Below are 23413 nucleotides of genomic sequence, written 5' to 3' on the forward strand. Positions count from 1 at the left end.
CACTGGGTGGAATACTTGGTCATGGCAGAGTTGTAGAAGTTGAGACAAGTGCAGGGGTTTGCTGTGGAGAAGGGTCAGTGGCTGAGCACAGAACAGGCAGAAGTAGCTCCCGCTCAACACCACTCGCCTGCATGAGAAGTTGGTATTAGTGGATGTGGTGTCAGAACATGTGCTTGATAGTATGATATATTATCAATAAATGCAGAAGAAAAATCTCAAAGTTAAGACTGTCATAGATTTTCCGATTTTCAAAAGGTTCCAGTGTTACTGGGTACCCTGCTGAAAAAGGACCACAAGACCTTCATTACATAATTCATTAGCACAAGATCCATCTCCTACGTTATCACAGCTAGGTAATAAATAAAACTTTTAAACAGGCTTTTTACATCGTTATCACCACTTAACAGAATGAGAAAGTAATTTTCAGCAAGCAGGTCAGTGGAAGGAAAAGAAACAGAGCGTTGGTCTCAAAGTCACTTCAGAGATGTCATCTGTGTGCCACTTGTTTGCCATAAAACTTCCACATCATTTACTCATCTCTGGTACTAACCCTGTTGGCACCCTGGCAGCCTCATCATTCCCGTAACTCCTTTTGCCATTATGCTATGGAACAAGTGAAAATTTAACCAAAAATCTTGACAGTTCTATTTCATAATGATACAGCTACTCAGTAAGTGAAAGACAACTGTATTCCCACAGCTCTTCTTAGTCACCTTTCACAGCCCATTAGAAATGATCCAGAGAACAGAGGCAAGAGAAAAATAATTAGAGAGAAATTTAGAATTGTCCTATTCATGGACTCCTTGAAACTACTGAACTGTACACACAGAACAAAATGCAAGATTAAGGCTTTTTTTTTTTTCTTTTAATAATGGTCACATTCACACCTATCTACTTATTAATTCTAGATCTGTGCACTTTAAGTAAGCCTACAGCTGACAGGCTGTTTATTAGAGCAGACTAACATTTCTTGTCCAAAGTTAATGCAAAAACTTTTTAGTAAAAAGCCCATGTTTGCTTAAAATTCCCACGCTTTTACAAGCCACGTCTATTCCCTTCCATATTTTCAGGCTAGGTGAAAAAATATTTAAGTAAACAATTAAGTTTTCAAATAGAAGTTAACAAATACAAATTTCTAACACCACTAAATAACAAATCAAGTTCAGGACAATACTCAAACCTTCCTATTTACAGTGGTGGAAGAGCAAGCTGGGAACACAAACACAAATTGCAATGTTCCTATTACAGTCATAACAAATTATTCTGCAACAAAACATTATGCAACCTACGACTGCTCAGCATTCGTTGTTTAAAAGCAAACTGTAAATTGAAAATACTAAGAAAAGTCAAAGAATATTTTTAAATCTTCAGAGGACAGATCAAGCTCTGACCAATCATATAGCACCCCCTGGCAGACATTTCTTATACTCCACTGAAAAGAACCAGAATGGAGAACTTTCTACATTTTATCTTTCTATTCCATATTAAAAGAGAATGCAACTATTGGAGGGAAGCAAATTAAAAAGGAATATACTAGCAAATTAGTTAACCCACAGGAATTAAAATGATCCAGTGAAGAATTCTGTTGAGCAGTTGCTAAAATAAATGGCTCAAATGAAAACAGACAGATGAAAATAAATTTTGTTTTAACAAAGCTATTTTAAATGACAAATTAACACCACTTATGCTTGTGTTGGGATCAAAGACCACTAGTGCTACTTCTCATGTTGCCATACTTTGACAGAGACAGCGACACAAATGGGAAAAAAACACAAAACTTAGCATCAAAAACACATAAAAAAAACCCCCCTGTCTTTCTCAGAGCACTACTATGTAGATCCGTTCTTCGTATAACAGGAACTCAGGGTAAACTGTTGCTGGAGATACTATTTTTTACTAATTCCTGGAAGAAATCTCTTTTTCCCATCAAGCAGCTTTTCCTGCTCCCTAGAAGGTTTTCATTCAAAGCACCTTCTGGTTACAGGAAGATTTTCATTCAAAGCATCTTCTACTTCAGCCCAACATTCTTCCTGACTAACTTATGGCCACTCTATTGGCTACAATTAACTGCTCAGATTTCAGAACAGCAAGTGAACCTACAATATTATGTCCAATTCCAGGGAGGATTTACATCATGTCTGGCCTCTTCCCTCCCCCCCCCTTTTTTTTTTGTTTTTTATTGACAGTGAAAAACACGCACTTAAGAGAGGTCATTTACTCTGCATATTATGGTACAGAGGTAGCAACTTTTGCTGTTAAAAGACAAGCCTCTTCAGAGAGATACCTCTTAGTTTCCCAAAACCAGGCACGTATTCAGATTAACCAAGTTTCCTAATCAAATGCCCCAAACCCTTGAGCCTCTCTCCAGATCTCTTTCGTTCTCACCTAAAAACAAAGGAACAAACATGGTCTAAGCCACTGCCCTGAGCCACTGACTGAACCTCAAAGCACAGTTCTCGTAATATGGCAAATGTTTGTCTTAATGCAACAATAGGGAAGTGGTGGAGAGATCTGGGAGTGGGGTGAGGTTTGGGGGTTGGAGGAGAAGCAGGCTCGGTAGATAATACTGGTGGCCAGTACGGTCTGGCCATATGGACGTATGGTATCAGTAGAAGCGTGACAATCTGCGTGACACTTATGTAGAAAAGGCTCTCCCTCCTTAAAGAATCCAAGCAGCCGTAAGATAAAAGGGAATTTCCTTGCATACAGAAAATTGGCTAAAAAAGGCAAAACAAAATACAAGTAAATAAATGGCCTGTTACAAATGGAATGCCAAACCGACCTATAGTAGCGCTTAGGCCGTTCAACAAGATGTGACTTTGCTGATTACACTAAGTTATTCAAGGTAATAAGAGTACTTGACTGAAGAAGGATTCTGAGTGACCTGACAGTAAAACAGCAGATTTTATTCAGCAAGTCTCACAATAATGAAAAAGAGGTAGTTCTTCACACAGCCCATAGTTGTAAAGGTTTTTGCAGATGCTAGAAATTAATATGGGCTCAACAGGAAACAACAATTTCATGGCAAAAAATGCCACCGATTACCTCCACGTATGCAGGAACCAGTCATGACTCAGGAATGTCGTCTGGGATAGCAAATGGTGGTAGGGAAAGGCAAGTATATATCTGCTCTGTTCTTATAGTCTTCCTTAAACATCTTTTGTCGCTACTCTTGGATTTCGGTTATCAAGTTGTGTGGATCCACTGCAGCTGCTTTTGTTCTTATGCACTGTAACTGACTGAAGTCCTTATGGCCACTTCCACATTGTTAGAGGTACAAGATTGCTCCACGAGTAGTTACCTTCCTTCTCTTTCCCTTTGAAGACTTAACATTGTAAGCAACTGTGAGGTGAGATGCTGTCTCACACCACGTTATCTTTGCCAAATCAACTACTTTACATCTACTATAGCCCGATCTGAAAAATTCAGATAAAAGCGGTTCAGTTATTACTAGTGCAGGCACAGATATTGACAGCTGAAGACGTACCTCGAATTTACATTGCCTATTTTGAGTAAAGTATACTTTTAACATTTATAAGAGGTTGCATGGTACAGTAAATTAGCATTTCTACGCTGTAATTACACTCTTAACACTTTGATCACACTTTCAAAGCAGTCTCCCTAGCACAGGGTAGCAAAGCTCTAGCATAAGCTAGTATGGGCTCTAGTATTGGCAGGAATTAAGCTCTAATACGGGCAGGAATTAATAAATTCGGCTTTCTTGCAGACTGTAGGCAATACAGGCAGATCACATTTCATTTTTTTTTAAAAAAAAAGACCCACACACTACACTGGAAAACCACCAGATTTCTACAAACGGTAGAAATCCCATTTCCTCGCACACTTGGCAAACTGAAGAAGACAAAGCAGGTGAGCCTTGACATAACCTTGATGTAGTTTAACAAGTAACATGGTTTAAAACATCGTTTCAGTTTGGTGCTTAGATACTCTGATAGTTCAGAGAGAATTATGGAGTGTGACCACAAAGCTGATCGTGCAACTTTCTTTGTAACTGATCATACAGAGAGCTCCATCCGTGCAAAACCAACCGCACAATCCCCCAGCCTTATAGAATGTGTAACATTACTCTTGCCATCTCAGCTCCAGGAAAAGGGAGACAGAATAACGCAACTTCAAGAATGTATTTTCCATGTGTAGCACAGAGAAGCCAAAACATATGCACCCATTTCCCCCTGCTAATACTTATTACAAGTACACGTCTAAGATTTGGATTAGGGTTTTGGGGGGAGTTGTGCTTGGTTTTTTGTAATTAAGTTGCTAAACGTATTTTCCTCGTGTTTGGCAATTATTTCAGTTCTTCATTTTACAGGGCTATTCAACAGTCATGTAATTTCAAGTTAATTTACCCCCAATTCTCCATGCAAACTCTATCACAGCAATTGTAGCAAGCATAATCAGAAAGTCTCCCATTTTTTTGAAGTTTGTTACATTATTTAATGCAATAGCTTGCTTCAGATCAGATCTTTTCTGTTTCCTTGGAAACAACATTCTCTGTAATTGTTTCTGAAGCACCTCTAACTTTCCCTCCCCGGTAACACTTTGGCTTTCTTAGATGTTACCTGTGAGACAGTTTCCAATTTCTTTTCAGCTATAACAATCCCATGTTGACACACGTGATGTTAATAGTTACTTTCTAGCTTCACTGACCAGAAGTCTACATGTTACAAGACCAGCTTTGCTAAGAACTGTTATGGAAATCAGCATAACATTTTCTGGAAATGTTTTTTGTTTGCTCTTTCTTGCTGTTGTAGTGGGGGTTTTTTAAAGAAAAAATAAGGTATGCTACCATTAATGATTATACTGCAATGATTATATTAGGTGTTCTCAAATCTTAGGAAAAATGACAAATTTTATGTTGCTCAAGCAATCTTTTCCCAGATGCCTCTTAGAATGGCTAATAATGCAGTCTTAATATGTAAGCTAGTATTGTTTTCCTGCACATCCTTTTTAGGCACTTAAATAGCAGACACTGCCATCTCATCTTCTTTGAAAAGGAAACTGAAGCACAAGACTATAATAGTCAAATACCTCCTTTCTGTAAATCCAGTTAGACAGAGACTATCATAGACCCCATGCTAAGGTCAAGCAACAGAATTAGAGAACATCTGTGAAGAATTCAGGTTTAAGTAATTTTCTCGGTATTACACAGAATATCTGATTGACCCTCAGTCTCTGCTGGTTTTTTCCACATATCCTTCAACTACCCTGATCCGAAATCATTCTTCCAGCAAAACACTCACATAGTCTACACTCAAGTTCTTAACAGTCACAGCCTGCTTCACAGCGTCAGTTCAATCCTACAGCAGGTCCGTCCCGTGACAGGGCTCAAGCATATAATCATACATGCCTGTGTTTCGGTACGGATAAACCTGGGTGAAAGCAGAGGGTGTGGGGAGCAGAGGGGGGCTGACAACTGTGATATATCAATATTACTTTCATTGACATTGCAACACCAAATGGCATTTCTGCATTGACTTTGCAATAGGATTAATTTCCCAGTCGTGGTTGTTTTAATTGTTTTAAAACAAGTTGTTTTGCTAAATAGAAGTATGCTGAACGTACTGAGGAGACAAAAAGAAGTCACTGGTGTTTTGGAGCACATTAGGGAAAATATATTGGCTGGGATTATTCTTCTGACGTTTCTCCAATGTAAATTCATATTCTGGGTTAGGTAAACCAAACTGGCAGTAGTCATCCTTATTTTTAAGCCATAACATGTAGATTTGCTCTGACCAGGATACATTTTAGCTAGTAAAATATCATCTGACAACTAATGTTACAATCTAATCAACTGTGTCACAACAAAAACACACTGGTACTAGAAACAACAGGAACTTTTGTGCATGCGAACAGAATTAGTCAAGAAACCTTCCTTCTGGAGTATCTCCTACACGAAAGTAGCAACTACTTTCTTGAAGAAAAAAAAAAAACAAAACAACCAAAGGAAAAACCCCCCCTCTTTTTACTCTTTCTAGAGTCAGAGAAATAAAGGTGCTCTGCTTAACTAAGACCAAAAATTGTCCTGCAAATGCTGTTTTGGATAGCAGATGGATAGGGCAAAAGTTTCAGTCATGCGGAACTAGAAATCAAAACTTTCTGTTCAAAATGAAATGTATCATGAGTATGCATGAAAATTGGCATGACCAAGTAATATGCTGCCCCTGTTTTGGGGGTTACATTTAGGCACTGAGTAGCAGCAACTTTGAACTGCAATTTCTGAATGTTTATCTAAATTTAGAACTAGACCAAATAAAAGCCTTAATGGGAACCCTCAGTTTCAGTCTCTGGTTTAGGGACTACTCATATATTTTATGCAGTAATACTGTTTACTGTAACATGAAGAAACATTCTGTAATCTTCTGTGTTCTTCTTCTTTGGGTAATGATCTCTGATTTCTTTCCTGCATAAGTTCAACAGGAAGCGTAGGGCATGCTCTCGCCTATAGCAAACTACAGACTAGTAGTAATGGCACTTTCCAGAAGGGAGGGGGACTGAAGAAGAGAAGCAAGGGGAACCACATCCTCATTTCCATGGGTAAATGCACTAATTTTTATCCTACTTTATAGATGGTGTATCAGTATAATGTAATTATATATAACTTACTTTAAGAAAAAAAAAATTTGTAAGAAACCTGACTACTACTAATATACAGGATAATCCAAGTCCATTTTCTGGGTTGGGTTGTTCCACCATATTAGATGAAGCAAAGCCTACCTAGGTTAAAAAAAAAAAAAAAAAAAAAAAATCAAAAAAAAAGGCAAATGATTTTGACAGCCTATTTAGACCAGAGAAGTTCTGGACAAAGACTTAGAGATGGGTGTGACTGTAGAATCTGAGAATCAAACTGGCACCTGCTGAATTTAGATACATGGCTAGCTGGTGCTTTTAGGATCCAAGATGGATCACAACTGGAAACTTGCAGGACTGAGCTGTCGAAGCGTCTACGTTTCAGTAAAATGTCTTTCATTGGATTTAATCCTAGAATCACAAAGTCACTTGAATTAGATGTTGCTAAAATGCAGCTGAAGTAAGTTTATATTTTTTTTTCTATTTACTTAATAGAAAATGAGGAAGCTTAAACCACCCTTATATACCATAATACCATAAGCTAGTTGAATGTTAAGAACAGCAAAGTGATGTACACCTCAAAACACGAGGCACCATTTAAAATTACTCTGTCCTGTTCTTCCTACTGACACCACCAGTTTACTCACTTGTAGCCATGATACCTGGAGGACATGCTGGTATCCCGTGATCAACTGCCCATCTGTAAGCTCCTTCACCAACTAAAAAGCTAGGAGACACAGAAGAGGGAGTTTAAACAAAACCATATAACAAATCCCCCTTTTCTTGCAATTATTTTTTCTATTTGGTTTGGTCATTTTCAAATTGTAAGCTGTCTACCTTTGCACAGAAATGTCAGCTATAATTACATTCGGCAACCTTACGTAGTTTCATTAAAAGACGATGCAGCTCTGACATTAAGTTTAGTATTGGACAAAAACATGTGCTATTAAATTTGAAATTAATTACCAAATAGCACCAGCTTTTCATTGCAGCTAAACCAGGACAAAGCTGTCTAGAGTCTTGCTCTCTATAACAACTTAGTAAGATCCTGTAGAACAACAACATGGGATGAATGCGGCAAGAATGGTAAGATATTTCCAGTAAAGTCAGCCAATGCCACAAAAATATCAAGAAGTCCTTTGAGAAGTACAACACAAGCTAAAAATAAGCCTTATTTAGAAGGATAAAGGTCTGTCTCATGGAGTTTTATCAAGCATTTGCAAATGAGTCAAGTCTACTGAACTTTTACTATATTTGCAAAAAAACCCCAAACATTTGACTTGTTTCCTAGTCAGTACTGAACACTTTACAGTACAGAGACAGTACACACTGCCATGACAATGAATGACAGTAAAACGTTATACATAGACATGTAACTTGGGGGGGGGGGTGGGGGGGGTGTCAAACAAAACTTCCATTATCTGTAAGGAAATATGTTTCCCCTTAATAAATCTGATTCCCCGAAAAGGGGAATGTGGTAGTTGGGAAGCATACATTTTCAGAAAGCTGCTGCACAACAGTACCACCAACAACAACACAGTAAAGGACAACTATTTCCAATCTTAGCTTCATATTCCCCTTTTGAAATAAGAATAAAACAACTGCCTAATGGACTCAAGAAGTAAAGACTGAGTATTTACGGAAATATCAAGAAGTTTTACAGAAATACCAGAATTAGGAACATGAGGCTAAAGAAGTTATTTTAGCTACAAAGAAGTCCCTGGGACAACATAGTACTACAATTTCTGAGTACATTATTGATACAGCAAATTTGTTGGCATTAATGCCGTTGGAAATTTTCTTGAGCGCGCTATATCTGACCCCTGCAGCTTTCAGCAAGTAGTATTTTGCTTTGGTCCTTTCTGTCTTCTCTACGACTTAACCAATACAAGAGGTGTGTCCACTCTTTCTTTGCAAAAGTCTCCAAAAAAAGTTTATCTAGATAAGAATTTGAATTGTTAAATACCTATTTCTTACCATCGTTAGTGCAGCTCCAGATAAATACTATTCATGCTGCAAAATACTGCAGAATAAGTTACTAGGCACTTTGGGAGAACTCAAGCATCTCTATTAGGAAAGCTAGTGCTCAAGAAACAACCTGTAACTTTCATTAACATAAGAGAGAAACACAAACCGTAGTCAAACCTAATTACGTAGTATTCTCCATTGACTTAAATAAGCTAGTTTTGGTCTTTAAAAGAAAAGTTTTCTATCAACAATACATTCTCAGGAAATGAAGAAGCACTTCCTGTTCAATAAAACAATTTACACAGAAAGGAAGAGTAGGTGGAAAAAGCATCAAGCTCACATATGAGGAGTTTTATATACGATAACTTGAAAGACACAGATCAGTCAGAAACACTGCATTTTACAAGCAGTCTCACAATTGCTTTTTTTAATACTTAAAAATACAGAAACAGCCACTACTATTTATGAAGAGTGAAAAAAAAAAAAAAAGCACCCAAGAATGTCTCAAAACTTAAGTAACACGACTTTCACTTTGCTCACACTTGCATCCTATAGTTTCCTCTCCCTCCTATAAGATGGGCACAAAGTATTTTCCAGTTCTGGTCCTAAAGAATGGTTAGATTAGTCGAAGCAGATATCTCCTGCTGACATCTAATTGCGGCCCCATAACACCACAGAGATCATTCACTTTTTTAAAAAACTTTTCAGTTAGGATGTCTTGAAAGGACAGTATAATCACAGGAAAGTTATAATGAACAGTTCACCAAAAAATAAAAAAATAAAACAAAATAATCAAGACCTACGTGCTTGGTTATCTGTACTACCCTATCTCCAATGAATTGATACGAAATTAGCTGGTAAGAGACTCCTACAGGACATACGGTGTAAACTCAGCTCTGCAAGTAGCCAAATGTGTATAATCTAAGCAAGACTAGACAGTGTTTACACCATCCCAAAAAGCAAGTTCTGTGATCCGGTTCAGCGCACAGCCACACACACAACCGCACCAGCCACAGATGACAGGGCTGCGAGAGGGTGGGAACCAGCAGTCTGGCACTAGGGAACCGTTTTAGTTGCCATGAGAATCATCCATGTAGCCATGCAGAAAAGCTGCAGTGGGCAAGAACGAACAGGGCAATACTTTAAGCTGACATAAAACCAAAACTACCTCTAAACAGCTACCACTGAGCTTGATTTACTGGGGGAGAGGAGAAATAGGAAATAAAGCCAGTGGGCTATAGAAAGCAGCCAAAACCCCACCAAGTCTCAAGAGCCTTTATGGCTAATTCAAAATATAACTTTCCAAAGGGGGGGGGGGGGGGGGAAACAAACCCGAAACCAAAGGATGAATGAGTTTGTGCTCTGCTACTCCAAAACCTGGTTCTGCACAAACAAGATAAAAAGATCTTTCTTGCAAATATATCGAACGCAGAGTACTCTGTAGGTGCTACAGGCTCAGAACACACAGAAGATAAAAACGTCCTCCCAGCAAGGAGCCAATGCTTGGAGACACTTTCTAGTTCCAGGCAAACTAGACCATATTAATGGAAAATGCAAGTAAAGGTCTCCAAAAATGGTCTTTTTAGGCAATTTTCTCCAAGAACATGGTTATCCTGGTGCTATTTGCTCCAAACAGGTCCACTTAATATGGGCCGTAAGGAGACAGGCCACACCAAGGTAAACAGAAGTGGCAGAAGAAGGTTAGATCCACTAAAGATGGTCAAGGCAGTCCTGAATGTAACAAACTCACTTTGTAACATTTATTATAAAAATGCAGCAATCGCTCTGACATCACTGTTGCAAAGAAGAAATTGTTCTGAAGAAATACAGACCAGAGATAAAAGGTGGTGGAAATCTTCACTCCCGGCACTCTCTTGATTATGCGCTGCCCTACTAGTTACACAATGTCCAGATCCTGCCTACAGCACTGTAAAACTGAAGCAATTACAAATCCCCGTATACCCAAGGGGGGATAAAAACCCACCCTAAGAAGGGATTCTTTCCCATATGGGTTACTATTAATAATGAAAAAGGGATACAGACACAAACTTAGATATCAGTAGTACTAAGGAGTTCTAAGAAAGGAGACATTTAGGTGTATTTGTACCATCCTGCAATTCTTATGTATCTACACTTCATTGTAAACAGATGTAAATCAGCCTTTCCGCTTAGGAAGGTCAAGGTTTCAGCATAAAAAATAGAAAATCTTCAAACTTATTACTACAAAACTTCTAATCCATTATTCTGTGACCAAAGACCACTTCCAAAGATCCCTCCAATACTTACTTGCACAATTATAATAGTGCTTTCCTTTTGTAAAGTTACACAACGAACAGGAATATCTTATATGATAGTATGTAACATCTACAAGTTCACTATTTTCTGTTCCTGCATACATAGGCAAAGAAAATCCTGACAACATCAAGCTCAATAAAATATGACAGGGACCCGAATAAAATATTTAAGGACCTTATAAGTTTCAACAAATGCACTCAGGCATTCAGGGATTTTCTACTTTAACCTTTGTAAATTTTAATTTGGATAGTGGGATTCTGTGTTTTAAACAAGATGACAGGATATTGATCCAGAATGACACACTCCACAGAGCTATTTACAGCAAATTGGATACATCAGTTATGACACTTGATCACTCCTTCCTAATAACCTTATCATCTCAGAATAAATTTCTTCTCATTAGAATTTCTTCTACTGAAAATCTGAAATGTACCGCTTTGAATTGGTTTTGAATTGTCACTATAAAAACGGGTGCTGAACAGGGGTCAAGAGGCCAAACTAACGACCTCCATGTGTTCTTTTATAGACACGAATCTCCATAATGTCACTTCTACTGATCTCACAGTTCCTGAATTTTCCTTGTACGGTCACGTGCCAAACGTTCTGGCCAGAAAATATTAAGCTAGCCTAAATCATGCTATAGAAACAGCCTCTACCACTAGCCTCTTTAACAAGACAGGTTCTTAGGCTAAGCAGTATCTGGAAGATTCCCCAATACACTATTTGCCCATGAGAAACAAGATGAAACTTGCATATCTTTACACATAAAAATCAGTTACTAAAATCCTCACACTCAGTGGGAATGACAAAAATACAGCTGATCTCGTAGTATTTGACTATATATATTCCCGGCTTGTGCAGGAATATATTTCAGTCCCAAACCAACAATGTGTCACGTCAAACCCTGCCAGAAAGGCAAGGCTTGAGATTGTCACTAGCAATTCACCTATAATGAACATGAGCTCTAACATTCTGAACTTGGGATACCCCGTACATACAAGAGCATCCACCAAAGCAACTCTAAAGCACAACCCATCATGTCCTACTACTATAGATTGTTCCCCCGGTAACTAATTTGCTCCAATAAAATACACGTTCAAAATCCAGAATGGTAAAAAAGAAATTAAAATATGTATTAGATAACTCGAGTCTATAACATTCGCACAATAAACTGTATGTGTTAGCTCTGAAGACAGTTCACCTCTTGCCTCCAGAGTTTGAGCTCCCTTTTCTTTAAAAGCATCTGTTAGCCAAGATCTTGTACGGTGTTTGAAAGATTTAGTCTTGTCCGTTGAGGGCAAGAGAATATAGTTTCTTTTCCATTCAATTATTTTTAAAATAATAGCAGCATAGACTAGGTCATGAAGTTACAGTAAACACGCTAAAATGCCCAAATGCTCTTCCTTACAACGATTCAAGAAAACACTGTGACAATACAGACAAAGCTAAATCACAAGTGCTTGCTCCCGTAGCTGCCTTCAGTGGTAGTTCTGGAACACCAAAAGTAGCCCACCTCATTCGACACTGTCTTTCATGTAACTCAGCTAAGCCCTGGCTTTCTCCTGACATCTAAAGAAATGAGGTACTAACAGCAATTGAAATTCAAGTTCCTATTCCTTAGTAAACATCCTCTGGGAAAAAAGTAGTTATCACACTAACTACTAACTACAATTACTCTTTTCTTTCTTAAAAGAGAAAGAGTTTTAAAAGCAAAATTTGCTTATTAATGGTTTGGTTTTAGGGTGGCCTTTTTTGATCTATGACCTTCCTTTGCAGCATGACAAAACACTGAAATAGTGCTTTTCTTCACTGTTTAAACTGGAATACTACACAATCCAGGTACTGTTTGGCTAATTTTACAGAATAAGAATAACATAGTAAGGAAAGTAAAAGTTGTGAATCTAAATATACATATTTTAAACTACATAACTGATCGTTTAATACATCAGGAAATACTACAGTCCTTTAGTTAGCAAATGGTAGTAAACTTCTGCAACGGGTATGGTAACTGGATAGCAGTCAATTAATATGAATGAATCATTCAAGTTCTCTACTTGTCAATTTAAACTGCTAATGAAAATAAGATGGTTTTAAGATCAATCACTTCTGACACATTTACTAGATTCTTTCCAAAATGATGGAATAATATGTAAAGTTGTTATGCATTTAATAGAGAGCTCTTCCATCTAAGTATTATACCCATCTCAATAAAGGAGCGCATGTTTTCACCGTTGTTGGAAATGCTATTAAATTTATCTTTAAAAATAACTTCCCATTTTGGCTGAGATAAGAGGAAGTTACTGAACACTGTACATTTCCACACTATAGCTACAAAATAAAGCCACAAAGACAGGCAGTAAAGTAGGATTCTTTTATATACTGGTTAAAAACTATGTTGCTTTTTTTAAAGGTAGACAGAGGCAAAGGTGGTAGAATTACATTTTAATCTTGATGTATTTAGGGATTTTTCAATATGCTACCGTAAAAAAAAAGTTAAGAATTCAGCATGACATAACTGGAAATAATCGCACAGATGGAAATTATCACAAGATGATGTCACTATCTATTCACAATACTTCATTCTGCCCACAGCTTCATCAAGTGCACAAGATGTTTCAAGATCAGAGAAGAAAGCTTATCTTCTTTTTAAAGGCACACTATCGCTGGTACGTAAAACAGCACCAGCCTTCTTGGGATAAGATACAACCTTCAAATAGTGCATGCAGTAGAGACGAAAGACCAAAGCAAAGTCAAGCAGAACAAAGCAATTACCAAGGTGGAATTCTGCCAGCAGAGAGTTTTCCCTTCTGCCCTTCACACAACAATCTATTTGCAACTGAAACTGGATTCTTGATTCCTGAAAAGAAAAATTAGCAAAAATTGGGAACAAAACATTAAAATATTTTTCCACGTAGCATTGCAGTGTTCATTTTGGCAGTGGAAGTCAGCTTCCTTTAATGTCCAAGGCTTTGCCAATTCATTAAGAGACACCTTGTGGTCTTATGCTTCAATTTAGTAATGACTTCATCAGTTTTTCTTTCACATGTTCTATCAGTGGTTACAAGGCCTTCTAATCAACAACCTCCCTCCCCCTTCTTTTTTTTTTTTAAAAAAAAAAAAAAAAAAAAGAAAGAACCATATTGAAATATTAGAAGTCACCTCCCACCACAGAAATCTCAAATTAAATCTGTGGTATTCTACAGGCCAAAGCTGTTTTATGAGCATTAATTTTTCAAGACGGAAAGAGCTTTCCAGAACAGGAATTATAGGATTCAGGCTTAGCTTTCTCTCATTCCCTCATTTCCTCCTTCACCATGGTTGGAAGGATGCATTTTGTAACAAACAAGCCTTGAAATACCTAATTTTACTATTTATTTTAGATTTAGATTTATATCTACATGAGGAAGTTATTATCACAGTTTAGAACTATTCTAGGATAAAGAACAAAGGTTGAAATGTTGTCAGAAAAGCTATTCAATAATAACAGTTAAGGCTGTTCAATATATTTATGATAAACCTCAACAATTGCTATTTGGGACTGTATAACCGTATTTGTTTTATAATTATATTATAATGAAAAAAATCTAGAATATACAGAAATTTTATGTCCCAAGCAAACAGCTTGACAAATGAGCAGCTGTGCCCATTCTCCAGAATACATGAGAGGCTTCGGTTTGCAGGCCAGCACCCTGCATAGCCTTTTGATAATACAAAGGAAATTTCGGTCCCTTAGGATCCTAATTTGGCCAACTTAACTAAGTGACCAAAATATCAATTCGCCTTATGATTGAATGATATACCAGTAAGTTCTTCAAGGAGACAGAAAACAAAAACAAATATAAAGCCTAATTTAAATGCTTGTACTTTTTTTTTTTTTTAATAGTTGCATTTCATTATAAAAATGTCATTCTACAAATCCACCTGAGCAATCCCACTCCCGTTGTGAATACTGTATAGTATCATGCAATTGTTCTGCATCAAAGGATTACCAGTGAACTAATAAGACAGCATGTAACACAAAGCAAATTAACACAAAACAGTGTTTCTGGGAGCAAGAATGCCTCCTTCTCTTTTAAAGGGGGCAGAATTTATTTAAACGGGGCTGTATTTACAATGCCCCTTCCCCCTCTGAAAAAGTAACAAAAAAAGAGCAAAATTGATCTTTGCACTTAAATCAGTAGTTAGCTTTAAAATACATAGTTAACATACCACTCAGTGCTCCAACTGCTCCAAAATTTAATGACTTTCCATCCATTATACTGGCATCACATTCTATCTCACCCAGAAGGTTCAGGTTAGACCCCAATCCTGCATTTGTAAAAGGAGAATCCTAAAAATAAGAACAAGACACTATAAGGCCACATCCATAACAGACTAAATGAAAACCTTTATATAACCGATCTGACGACATGGATCTTGGTACAGTGTATTTTCTTATTCTAGTAGTTTAATCTTTCACAACAAAAACAATAGCAATTTGAACAGGGTACCTCAAACTACTATCAGGGATACCTTACATCCTCTATAGGGTGTGATATATCTCAAGTGTAATAATGAGCTAATATAAAAACCAATCACTCAACAATCTAAGATGATCAATTACATGCAAGCAAAAGCCTTACAACACAAGTGAAAATCTCTTCCTCCCTCCCCCAAAATACACACTTCATTTGGTCCCTAACCTGTCAGTTAATTTAAGTAGCATCTAATAACCACTGCATAGACCACAGTCTACCTTTGAAACTCTTTAAGTATGACACAGCAGCAAAAAAGAACCGCACATTTCCTCAACATTCTAAGCCTTTGATTGCAGCTCAGCACACAGAAACTAAGAATTTGCAACAGTAACAACTTACTTTGGAAAATATCTATTAGATTAGCATAAGGCCAGTCATTACTGTGATCAGGAAGTTGAACAAAGACATATTTCACAGAAAGTACAGAACAACATTCAATAAAGTAATTAAAAACTAACTTCTCTTTTATAAGCACCTTCCGTAGCTTTTTGGAAAGTCAAGGTCCTCAAACAAGTTTTGCATGTTAGAATTAAAAACACCCATTTTTGCCCCCCCATTTCATCAGAGCATCCCCATGACTTTAAAAACACAAAGTTTTAAAGTAGCACAGTTCAGGAGTCTCACTGGCAGCTCTATGTAACCCCCCCTTTCTAGATGCAAGCACGAATGGAGTACAGCACAAAGAAAGAGAACAGCTAAGAACAGCCAAACAGTAAAATTTCAGAGATGCTGCATGCTTTCAGAGTTTCATACCTGTTTTTAGTACAACAGCATAAAAACCTGATGTGACAAAGAAAACGATTCTCTAGACCACAGGTGAACATGTCAATGAAATTAGATGGTCATACAATTACATGTAACATAAGCAAGTGGTCAATCTACTGGAAACAGCTCAAAGTTCTGTCTTAAATGTTAAGTGAACCGGTTCCTTTTTTGTATATATTAATTTGTAATGAATACAGGGAAACGAAAGACAGAGAAAACAGAAATGAAAAATAAATTTGATGTCAGTAAGTTAGTTAGCAGAAAGTTTTGTTAACTTTCAAATGAGCAAGTAGTGAGTAAATTCACAACTTGTTTTGCAGGATGTTGATTCTAATTCACCGAGACACTTAAAGTGTTCTTAGTGTTTGAGTCATCAAAATGCTATCTTCTGGAAGAATCATGAATATATGATTAATACATAATCATGAAACAGACTGTAATCTCTCCATATTCATTCTATACTATTCATCTTTATTTTCTGCTTTTTCCTTCTGCATCCAAGAAATAGCACAAATTTTATCCCACTTTATCCCATACCACAACAGATCCTCAAATTCACTGTGTATAGTCATTGTGTTCATTTTGACAGCTATGGCTCACAGAAAATAAGTAAATTTGAAAAGATTTTAGGTTTGCGTACAGAGCTTTTGCACAGGGTTTAGTGCACAGAGAATAAGTAAGGGCGGGGGGGGAATTTGATTTTTAAAAGGCTACCAGGATGATGGCCTTGAAAAGGTGGAAGACTGCAGAGCAGCTGCTGGCTTAACCGACTTCATTGCTCCCCAGGCTCTACAAGTACGAAGAAAATTAAGTCACTGAAGTTTAGAACAAAAGGAGCAGAGAAGTGATGGAAGGAATCTGAATGTGAATGGTGAAAGGTACTTGGAGGAAAAAGTAAAAACAGGAATGCATTAGGATGAGCTTTCTGCTAGTGCTGTCCAAGTTCCTTGCCCATGGGTAATCAGTCTGCATAGACCTGCAAGACTGGAGACAAATTTCTAACGTTCTGTTCCAAAAACATTTGCTCAGAGCACTATATTCAAAAGCATTAGCAAAGAGGAAGAATTTTGTGCTCTACAGATCTGTCACTGCCACAAAGCAAAGACAGCTGTTATCTTAAAAGCAGATGTCATGGCCAAATAAAGGGAGTAAGAAGGACCCATCAGAACAGAAGTCCTAGTAATACTGTCCAGAATCCTTCTGCAGTCAAGACATAAAGCTCTCTACCATCTCATAAACATAATAATCAAGAGAGGGTAGGGAAAAAAATACAGAATACAGAGTGGATGGCACTAGTTCACTTTATTTCTAAAAATCTGGATGTGCCTGATGCTTTGTCATAGCACCTTCACTGGTACAACATCAAGGATGCACCAAGAGACAACTTATTGGGAGAATCTCAAGACAAAGGGAATGCCACCTGTTTTTCCCTACAGAATATTTATCAGAATACTACGGAATATTGGATAAATAAGAAATCTACACCAACAAAACTGCAGATGTCTCTTTGGTGGCATAACTCCCTCATTTTGGGACTCAGAAGGAATCATACCAGTACAATCAGTCGCAATACGAGTAACTTCTCCAGTAAAGAGAAATAAATACCAAATTCCAAGCACTTGTTCAAAATTTCTGTGGAGCTTTACAATCAGACTGCACTCAATTAAGAAGATGGTTTCAGAATTGCCAAGAGGAAGATGGTCTACTCTAACTTCACAGCTCTGAAAGGTGATCTGATAACAGCTTTAGACAGTGCAGGAACAGGGTGTGAATGCACGGAATTTCTGATACCTACCTGAGTGTCTCTGAGATGAGATATAAAGCCTTTGAAATGAGGCAGGGAAAAACCTTTATAAAAAATGGAAACAGAAATTCACACCTACTTTTTGAATAGGCAAGGACATGAAATACACCACATAAATACATCTCTCTTTGAAAACATGAATCTCTGCAAAGTCTGACCAAAAGATTTCAAGACTCTGATATACAAATGGAGAAATACAACTTATGAAAATTAAGGTGCATTTTGACATGAAAATGCAAAACCTTCAAGGAATGCAGAAACATCATTAAAACAGATGTGTGCATGCTTTCAAAGGGAGAAGAAAATAAACTGAGCTAATTGAAGTAGTCTCTTCAAACACTTAAGCCAGAAAAATGCGGTACTGCAACTATATGACTACCATAGGACGGGTAAGAACCCAACCAAAGCACGTATCCAAGAAGAGGGAGGAAGGGAAAGGAGGAAAAGATTGATAATACAGAAAGTAACTACAGGAATACACTTTTATTTAAAAAGACAAGCAGAGATCAGCCTTTATATTTCTAAGGAGACTGAAAAAAGACAAGAAAGCAAACTAAGCATGAGCTTTGCATGTTAACAGCAAGCCCTACTACCATAGAAAAGTAAAAAAGAAAAGGGAAAAGAAACAAATGTCTATTCAAAGCATTTTAACAAAACATAAGCTTTCAATTGTGTGAAAAATACTAGACTACCTGGCAATTACTCCACCACTGAAGTATCTCTAACTTACAGCGTAAACCTGTAGTAAAGGAGATAATACAAGGCTTTAAGACGTGAAAGAGGAGTTTCATTCTCTCAAGTTAGCACATCTTGTAAAAACTCTCAAGCTACCGAGGTATAATTTTTATATTTAGAATCCTTTTTACTTCAAGATGTATTTATAAATGTTGTGGCAGCAAATACAGGCATGCTGAAGTTTCTAGCTGTGGTCAAAGTTGGAATGCTTGAAGAAGTTACTCAACATTATAACACTAATAGTCCTGAATTACATCTAGGCAAATAGTTAAAATGCTCTATTTTCAGCATCATTAAAGATCTATCTTTGATACAGTTTTGGCCATGGCTTATTTGCAACTTTTAAAAGGGATTACAAGTCTACAGGCATTTCTTTTTACACACTGAAATTTTAAAATTCATTTTTCTGAGGGAATTTAAGCGACAAGAAGCAATAGTCTACAAGGATGAGTCATGTCCCTTTCAATTAAACCAGCAAAAACATTTTTAAAGAACACTTTTGTCACAGATTACTGTTAGCCACTCTGCTGCAAAACATCATAGTATTGCTTTTAACTAGAATGAACAACTTCCAGTTCATTACCCATTAAAAATTCATCTACGGTGACTCCATTAATACAACAAGGCTGCTGGCATTGTGCTTTCTTCTTTAAAGAGAAGTCTCTGGGACTAAGCTTTTTTTTCAAAAAACTTTCTTCAAAACTTTTTTTTCAAAAAACTTTCAAAAAACTTTTTTTTCAAAAAACTTTCAAAAAACTTTTTTTTCAAAAAACTTTCAAAAAACTTTTTTTTCAAAAAACTTTCAAAAAACTTTTTTTTCAAAAAACTTAGTTACTATAAAATTAATAAACAGACAAAACCAAAAAACAATTCAACAAGAAACACGTTCTTTCAATGCAAAATTTTGCCGACAGCCACACAAACCCACTGCTTGAGTATTCTAACAAGCTCAAAATATTCTTTGCATTGATCCACAACAACAACAAAGAGAAACGTAGACAAAGTAAATGGAGCGATTTCAGTTGCAAGGATATTGAAACTCGAAATGTGATATCTGCTTCCCCACCAATCATATAAATTTCCAATTTAAACGATGTTCATAAAGAACATTCTACTAAAGTCAGATTAAAGAAACAAGTGATCTACACACAGCATTAATAAACTTAGACTAAACTTAGAAAAAGTTTGAAATCTTCAGCATTTTTCACAAGAAACTTATGTTCTTGTCTCCAAGTCTTGTCTCTACCTGAACAGTAGACTTTCTGAAGTGCTCTATACTCAGAGAAAAGCTTGAAATTGCACATTGTTCTCACAGCCAGCCACAAATGTAATCAGCATGTAGTTTTGTTGAAAGCTGCAAGTTTTAAGGGGGGTGCATAGAGGGGGACCTCCTCCTCTCCCAAAAAAAGCTGCCCAAATCCCTTTGTGTTTCAAGAGAAACTCAGACTTCATATGGTGGCCGACAGTAAGAGCGCAAAAAGAAATGCTACTGCGATAATGTCTATGTAGAAGCACCCAGTGTAAATGATAAGCCTTACGAAGCACCTTGTCCAGACTCATTTTGTTACCAAAAGCTGAAAGAGGCAGTATGTTCATTTGTTCCTCTGCAATGACAGAGTTCACAAACTGGAAAAAGTAACTGCCTTTAATCAACTTAGCAAATACAGCTGATGCTTACGAAGACCAGCACGGTTATTTTAACAGGATTCTGGGTCAGCTGCTCATTACTTTGCAAAAGAAATCTACCTTTTCTCTAGTTAACTATTAGCACTACTATCTTAATCACAGAACAGTCATTCACTTGAGATTCATATAGTCCAACAAAAAAAGGCTGCTCTTTCTCCATTTAGAGCCTGCAAAAATAAAACAAAAAACAGACAGCATACCACAAGCAAACTGTCAGTTTGCTCATAAAAGATCAAGAGCAAGTCTTGCGCCTCAACAAGTCTTTGAAGTGATGCCTCTTGGATTAGCTAAAATTCTGTGTAATAGGAGTTGTGTAATTGAGCGGAACTGAGGAAGAAAATTCATCTTTTGTGACACTTCCACGAAAAGATATTTGTGCCTTGCAAAAACTACAGATTTTTTGGAATACAGCACTGAAAATCCTAGAGAACTGTAAAAGTGATTAAATATTTCAGATAAATTCACAACAAGGTGTTCTACAGTACCCAAAATATCAAAAAGTTACAGACAGTACTCCACAATGGAACCTGTTGACACATTATACAAACTTTTCTTGTTCTGTATCTTAATCTGTATTACAGTGACACACGTAAACAACCATTGTTTTCATACAGATTTTTGCTATGTATTTGCCAACTAAAAATAAGAAAGTATTTCACAAAAAGTCCCTATTTTTTCCTGCATAAACAAAAAGGGTAGTGATAGCTCATTAGAGAGACAGTCAACACACAAACCTATATTTTTACCGATAAAATTTTGCAATTGATGAGAAAAACCATTCTGTTTGCTTTGTTGACTTGTCACATGCAGTTTCTGTTTTCCATAGAGCAATAAGACAAACATTAGAATTAAAACAGAAGATGCAGCTCCAGAAATGACAGAGATGTCTGGAGGTGGTGTTCAGAATGAGATATGAGTAGATACAAATCTTTCAACATTTTGAAAGCTGACAGTCTAACACTTTGGAATTTCTCATAGCAGATCCAAAAAACTGCCACTGCAAAACACACCATTTTCTGTTTTGAACATACTTTGATTTTTCCTCAATGTAACTGAATAGCTACATACTTAAATTTAAAAAAAGCCCAAATCGTAAACCTAATATTCTTTATCCCAGTAACAGAAAGAACAATCCGCAATTCAGAGGTTATATAAATCACTTAATGAATAAATGGAAGCAAATAATTAATGACAGCAAAATAAACTGAACAAAATAATATTTAATCTTAAAAACAGCAAAAAGGAAAAAATATAGAGTTTGCGCAACAGCACACATAAAAATACTACCTAAGACAATTATAAAACCAAAAAGTGTAATGATGGCACGCATCACCAAGACAGATGAGAAAAAAAAGGTTGCTGATTGGAGTAATCTCATAAAAAGGTTTTAATTTCATCTTAAAGCCATAACTTATTACACAGATGTCACTTCAGAGTATTTAAATCTACTAAAGTAAAAGAAGAAAATTCTCTTGGGGATGCCAAAAACAGTGAAAATATTTACCCCAGGCATAGCTGCCAAGAGATACATAGCTGTTAAGCTTCTTAAAATATGTTTTCTTCTGTGTAGCTCAGAAACATGATAAAGTCACAACATGAAGTAGATTTTTATTTTTTTTTCCACTGAGGAGGGAATTGACACACTAAACAATCTTGTGGAATAACAGCAGCCTCAGTTAGTTTATGGAAGTGCATTATACATACTTCCATTAGCGAGATACACATTAGAATATAGCTAGGTGGAAACAAAAGGTAAGATAACACATGAAAGCATATTTGAACACTTCAGTGAAGCCTGAAAGTACTGTTTAAAGCCAGGAAGCTTGCCGAGTTAAAAGTATGACCAAAGTCTTGGCTCCTAGTCAGCATGTCTAACACATATTAACGTACCTCCTGCCTTACACTACCCCTATCAAGTATGTTAATTAACACTTTCCCAACATATGTGTAAGCAAATCCACTGCTAATCCTCTCAGAATACTACCATAAATTCCAAACCCAGGAAATTATTTTTACAGCACAATGCTTTACCTTGCCTTCCTTCTTCACTAATAAAGTTGGAGAGGAAGAAGCAATTATTCCTTACAGAAGAAGAGGAATACCTGTTTCAGTCATTACTGCCATGAGGGATTAGTGGATCTGGGACAATAACCGAACTGCCTCATTTATATCCCAGACATTCTCTTAGCTTTACACTCTTCTACATTATTTCATAGGGACCCGCCACTAAAGTCAAATGCTGTAAAAATTTCACCACTCCAAAGGCACTTTTCCAAAAACGTCAGAAACAGCTGCTCATCTCCTTATGATTATCAAGACTTTCTACCTTAATTAACAAGTACCATTTTGAAATAAAAGCATTGCTTGTCCTATTCTTCTACACACAGTTTGTCATAAAAATCAGGAAAACAAAGCATTATCTTACACTTAAATTACATTTCCTGAACAGCCTGCTTCTAGTATCTCATCCTACCAGAGATGACACAGAAACAAATTAAAAAAATGTAAGAAAAAGCGCCTTTGGGAACTGCATTAATTTAAGCACTTAGCAAAAGTATGTTGTAGGACAAATAATAACTTAGAATTCCCACTCCATTTTCCTATAGTACTTTAACTGGATGGAGAGACAAACAGCCTTAAATTTATGCGATCACTTTTGTAGAATGATCTCACTTTTATAGAATTATCCCAAAGAACTAAAAAAGGCATGAACAACACAACTCAAGAAAGCATACTCAGAGACAGTTATCTCAATTTAATTAGTACAGGAGAGTATTAATAGGACTAATTAACTACATCTAAATTCTTTGGATTGTAATTTCAAGAAATAAAAGATAACTCAGTGTGAGATATTAATGCAAACAAAAGGAATGAGGACTTATTCTAGAATTTCTAGTTAACACATGCGACCAGTAGCAGGATTTTTTCCCCCATCTTAAAAGCAGAGCCAGTGCAGTCCGCCTGTAGCTCCATAAGTCATAAATAATGTTCCCTACAAAGTGTTCAATAAGTATTTAATGACTCTAGCTATTCTTGAAGGTTAAAGACTATCTGA

At 36.7% G+C, this 23413-nt stretch overlaps 1 protein-coding gene across 1 annotated transcript in view; it reads right to left on the reverse strand.

Annotated features, from left to right (window-relative positions):
* The window catches only part of TASP1 (taspase 1), an 85943-nt gene that overhangs the window by 55341 nt on the left and 7189 nt on the right, over positions 1-23413 (reverse strand). Inside the window, 3 exon segments of the mRNA XM_054195518.1 lie at positions 7236-7315; positions 13624-13708; positions 15061-15181. Of these exon segments, the coding sequence (XP_054051493.1) occupies positions 7236-7315; positions 13624-13708; positions 15061-15181 (286 nt within the window).

This window comes from Rissa tridactyla, chromosome 3, assembly GCF_028500815.1.
Source record: "Rissa tridactyla isolate bRisTri1 chromosome 3, bRisTri1.patW.cur.20221130, whole genome shotgun sequence".
NCBI lineage: Eukaryota > Metazoa > Chordata > Aves > Charadriiformes > Laridae > Rissa > Rissa tridactyla.